The sequence below is a fragment of the Austrofundulus limnaeus genome, unplaced genomic scaffold (genome assembly GCF_001266775.1).
Source record: "Austrofundulus limnaeus strain Quisiro unplaced genomic scaffold, Austrofundulus_limnaeus-1.0 Scaffold315, whole genome shotgun sequence".
In the NCBI taxonomy this organism is placed as follows: Eukaryota; Metazoa; Chordata; class Actinopteri; order Cyprinodontiformes; family Rivulidae; genus Austrofundulus; species Austrofundulus limnaeus.
In genome coordinates, this window is record NW_013952717.1 from 246,941 (window position 1) to 251,254 (window position 4,314).

Genomic DNA, 4,314 nt, shown 5'->3' on the forward strand with positions numbered 1-4,314 from the left:
ACACACACACACACACACACACACACACGTCTGGTAGCCTCTGGGCTCCGTTCCCAGCTCAGCTATGTAATGCTAACGCTAAAGCAAAGTAGCATTTTACAGTTTAACAGCGACTGCAACACTTTTTTTTCTCTCTTTTGGAAAAACTAACTCAGGTTCTTTAAATACAGTAAAACACATAAAACTGTTAAAAGTTTTAAATTAACTACAGATTTATTTATGGAGAACACACACACACACAGCTGCCAAACTGAAGCAAAACTGCAGAGCGCTGCAGGAAGCTGTGATGCTGCAAACATGAACAGACTCACAGCTTCACCTGTCAGCTGACGACTCAAACACGACAAAAATATAAATAATAATTAACATTTATCATCAAATATTACAGCTAAAAACGTGCATGTGTTAAACTGAGGGAACATTTTGTGTTTAAACATTAATAATTTGAGTTAAATGATGAGAAAGAGCTGGACTTGTGAAGCATCAGAAGCTGCTTCTCTTTGGTTTACCACTTCTCCCAGCTCTCTTCTCTAATTTCACTCATTTTTTTCAGCTCCTTGCTTTAAAAAAAAACCCAGTTAGGTTAGAGATTGGGCGGCGGTGATGAACTGATTGGATAATTTCAACCATACGGGAGCATTCAGACATCATTAAKGTAACAAGGTTTGTCAAAGGTTACGCTGCCTGATGTGAGCAGAACACAAACATGTCTTTGTTTGTGTTTTCTGTGGGAAGTCGTGACTCAGGTTGATTTATTCAAAAAACAAGACATTCTGAGCCGTCACCAATTCTTTCATTTCTTAACTAATGCAGCAGAGCGTTAATGACTCCTTTRCTTTTTTACTTTTTTCTCTTCTAATTATGAGAAAAAACACTTTAAAGCAGGGCTATTCAACTGGTGGCCCGTGGGCCACATTCGGCCCGCCAATAGCCTAAATGCCACGGTCATTAATGACGCATTTCTGGTAAAATTCTTGCCACGCTCCTCCCTTCCACTTCCTGTTTACTACCTTTGTTTTTAGCGTTAGCTGCTTGTACTAGTCCATGAAAAAGTCTTAAAAGTTAAAGCATCTGTGATCTACTGGTATAAAACATGAGTTCTGTTGTGTGRCGTTGTGTCCACTAACCAGCAGGTACAATAGAGTAGTTAGTGTTTATCCTTTTTCCTCTTGATGAGGAGGTGACAGCAGAGGATCATAGCATTACAGGGAAAACTTATCTTTAAAAGCTCACGCTTGTGTTTGTAATCAGCATTTCTAACCTGAGGATATTCAAGAGTCAGCATCAGAAATGAGAAGATGGAGGTTACAAATGGGAAATGTACATTTATCCCCTTTTACTGCCAAGACGAGAGAGGAAAGACCACCRCCACCTCACAGCTAGCAGGAAGCTAACACAGCAGCCGGTACAAAGGTAGGTGTGTGTGTTTGTGTTATACAGAGTATGAAATTATTTTAGGCAACTTTTCATGAGTTTRATGCAAAAGTAAAAACTTGTTAGAGTGTATATTACAGCGTAGACAAAACACGAGCATCTGGAGTGATTTAGTTGAATAGCCCTGCTTTAAAATGTGAGCTAATATAGAAAACACACACAGTTCTTGTTTTATGCTTGTAGACAAAAGTTAAAACAAGAAAACTCATGAATCAGTCTGTAGCCTGTTAAAAAAAGGGTGATAAAATGTTCAGACTTCATGAAAACCTGTCCAGTAAAATATAAACAGTTTTAATTCTGTTAGTGGATCATTGCAGCGTTCAGAGGCTGTTCCAGGAGGTTGCTCTTTGAAACGCTCCGTCCTTTTGACTCTCACAGGAAGTGAACAGAGAGTTCTTCAGGTGATAAATCAGATGTGAGTGTTTCCTGACATGCAGAACATGGATTCAGTGAAGATGGAGCACCGTCCTGTCACTTTCACTCCTCTGCCTGCGTCTAGACGCTTATCAGCAAGGTTACGCAACATCTGATGCACGGTGTTCCACAGCTCTTCAGGTTCTGCAGYATCMGCTAATCTCTCATTCATAAATCAGTTCAAATGACTAAAACACGAGGAGCAGGACTAAACACAGCTTTAGAGCTTTAGTTTTAAAATCCTGTCAAACCAAAAGGATGTTACGTTTGTGTTAAATAGAAAGCAGAGTCGTTAACAGAGGGTCAGATCCAGGTTCAGAGCAGCAGCTGGGGACTTACGTAGATGTGTCTCTGCTGGTAGCGCTGGAACAGGTTGTGCATTATGGCTCCATCGTGGAGGTCCTGCAGCGTGGCCATGTCCTCCACCCCSCTGAGGCTGCTGTGGTGCATGGGCTGCACCTTCTGCCTGGTGAGGGCATTCTGCTTGTAGGTGTACACCTGCAGCAGCACACGTCAGAAACACGAAAACATTTAGATTCATGTCTGACACTTTCATCTTAAACCTACAGTAAAAAGAAACAATGAAAAACRTGTCAACGTTACACATATTTATACGTATTGTTACACAGATGATGATGTCATTWACAACCACACAGGGATGATAAAAGGTTTGTCTAAACAGACTCTGTTTCTATTTAATGCTATATATTCAGTCTGTTGTTCTGTTGTTAGTGTGAGGCAAAGAACATCCTGACAGATTTTATCTAAACTTATCAGACCTGGTTGGACAGAGTCAGATCACTCTCAGTGCAGGAATGTGATAAAACTTAGAGGTCAAAATTACCACCAGCAGGAAACAGCTCAGGAAATCAGAAACAGGTGAGACAGAAATGCAACAAAAAATGAGCTGGAGTACGGAGAATTAAGATCCTAACTCGTTTTATTTTACATAAAAACWCTTAAGAGGCCTAAACTAAAGGCACTCTGACAGGAAATATCATAAATATCAGCTTTTTCTATTTATTTATTGCGCAAAAGAAAATGGAATCCATAAAAATTTAGAGAATAAGACCCAGAGATCATTTTGTAATGAACAAAAAATTTATATTTTGTAGATTAAATGCAAACATCTCAATGTTTTTTTTTGTTTTTAATGTAAAATTAGCACAAAAAGATTCAAGATTTAAGACTTTAATTGTCATATCAGCTCACATTTGTATGTTTATGGTACAAAATTCAGACTCAGGTCCCAGTTTAAGAAGCCTAATAAGTAATAAAGAGAATATATAAATTAGGGTTGGGCAATATTGACAAAAAAATTAATCACTATTAATTGTAGTATTTAGCCGATAAGGATTAATATAATTAATCACCTGGAGTCCCTGGATGCTCTCATACTCTAGTCATATGACCAGTTTAAATCACTGTAGTGGGAAAGATTTGCTTCTCCGTAAAAACCTGTTCCAAATTGTGTAAAAAGTACCGACTTCAGGTGATACATCAGTTTTTAAATTGTGGTAATAGACCAAGTAAAACCAGAGTTATGATAAATAAAATACTGAGCTTTTTTTAAATGTTTGTCATATTTGAAGCGGAGAGGAGCACCGAGCGGACTCTACCTGGTGACATTAATCGTATTAATCATCAAGTGACAAAAAATAATAGATTAAAGTTTTTCCGATGATTAATTGCACATGATACGATTTTGCCCAACCCTAATATAAATATATAAAAAGTTTAAAAGAAAAGGCTAAAAAAGTGAGATTGAAGCTGTGGCTCGAGTCCAGCAGTCTGGTGAGCTCTGACATGTGATTGGTTGATTACTTCTATGTAAGAATGATTCTCAGCAATAAATCTTATAGCTGCACCTGATTGACTGAACCTGTGGCGACCAAAAGCTCAAAACAAGAATCAACAACAAAATCTGCTGTTTGACAGAGAAGTTTTGTCAATTTTTTCATGTGTGCAACCCACACACTCAGCTCTACTGCTCATCCCACAGATGCATGATCCTTACAAATGTGGCTCCATTTAAGAGAGAAATTAACAAACTTTCCAACGATATAAGATTGATTGCCAAGAAGCATTGTTACAACACATAAAGAATCAACCAAACACACATTTCCTTTCTTTTTGTCTAAGTTTGGATAAACATCGTTTGTCCCTCAGCTAAAGGGAAAAATCTGTTTCGTTTCAACCTTTTTMCAGAGTTATTTCTCTCCTGTTCACAGCACATGTTTCCTGTCTGCTTCCACACAGTTTTATACAAAAAAAAAACTAAACTTTTGGGGCATTATTGTCTCGATTTATAAAGTTGATAAATACATGTTCTACATTTCCTCTGTTTCTAACTGAAAACTCATGTTTTACATCATTTATCATGAATCAAAGGCTGTTCGCTCCGACAGTCTGAACTCTGTTTCTGAAACAAACCAGTTTCTGTCCGAGGAGTCATTCACATCTGAA

General features: G+C 38.0%; 1 protein-coding gene across 2 annotated transcripts in view; it reads right to left on the minus strand.

Annotated features, from left to right (window-relative positions):
• The window catches only part of myo10 (myosin X), a 106,674-nt gene that overhangs the window by 58,135 nt on the left and 44,225 nt on the right, over positions 1-4,314 (minus strand). For both annotated transcript variants that reach the window (XM_014022025.1, XM_014022024.1), the window contains one exon: positions 2,188-2,346. In XM_014022025.1, the coding sequence (XP_013877479.1) occupies positions 2,188-2,346 (159 nt within the window). The remainder of the gene's footprint in view (positions 1-2,187; positions 2,347-4,314) is intronic.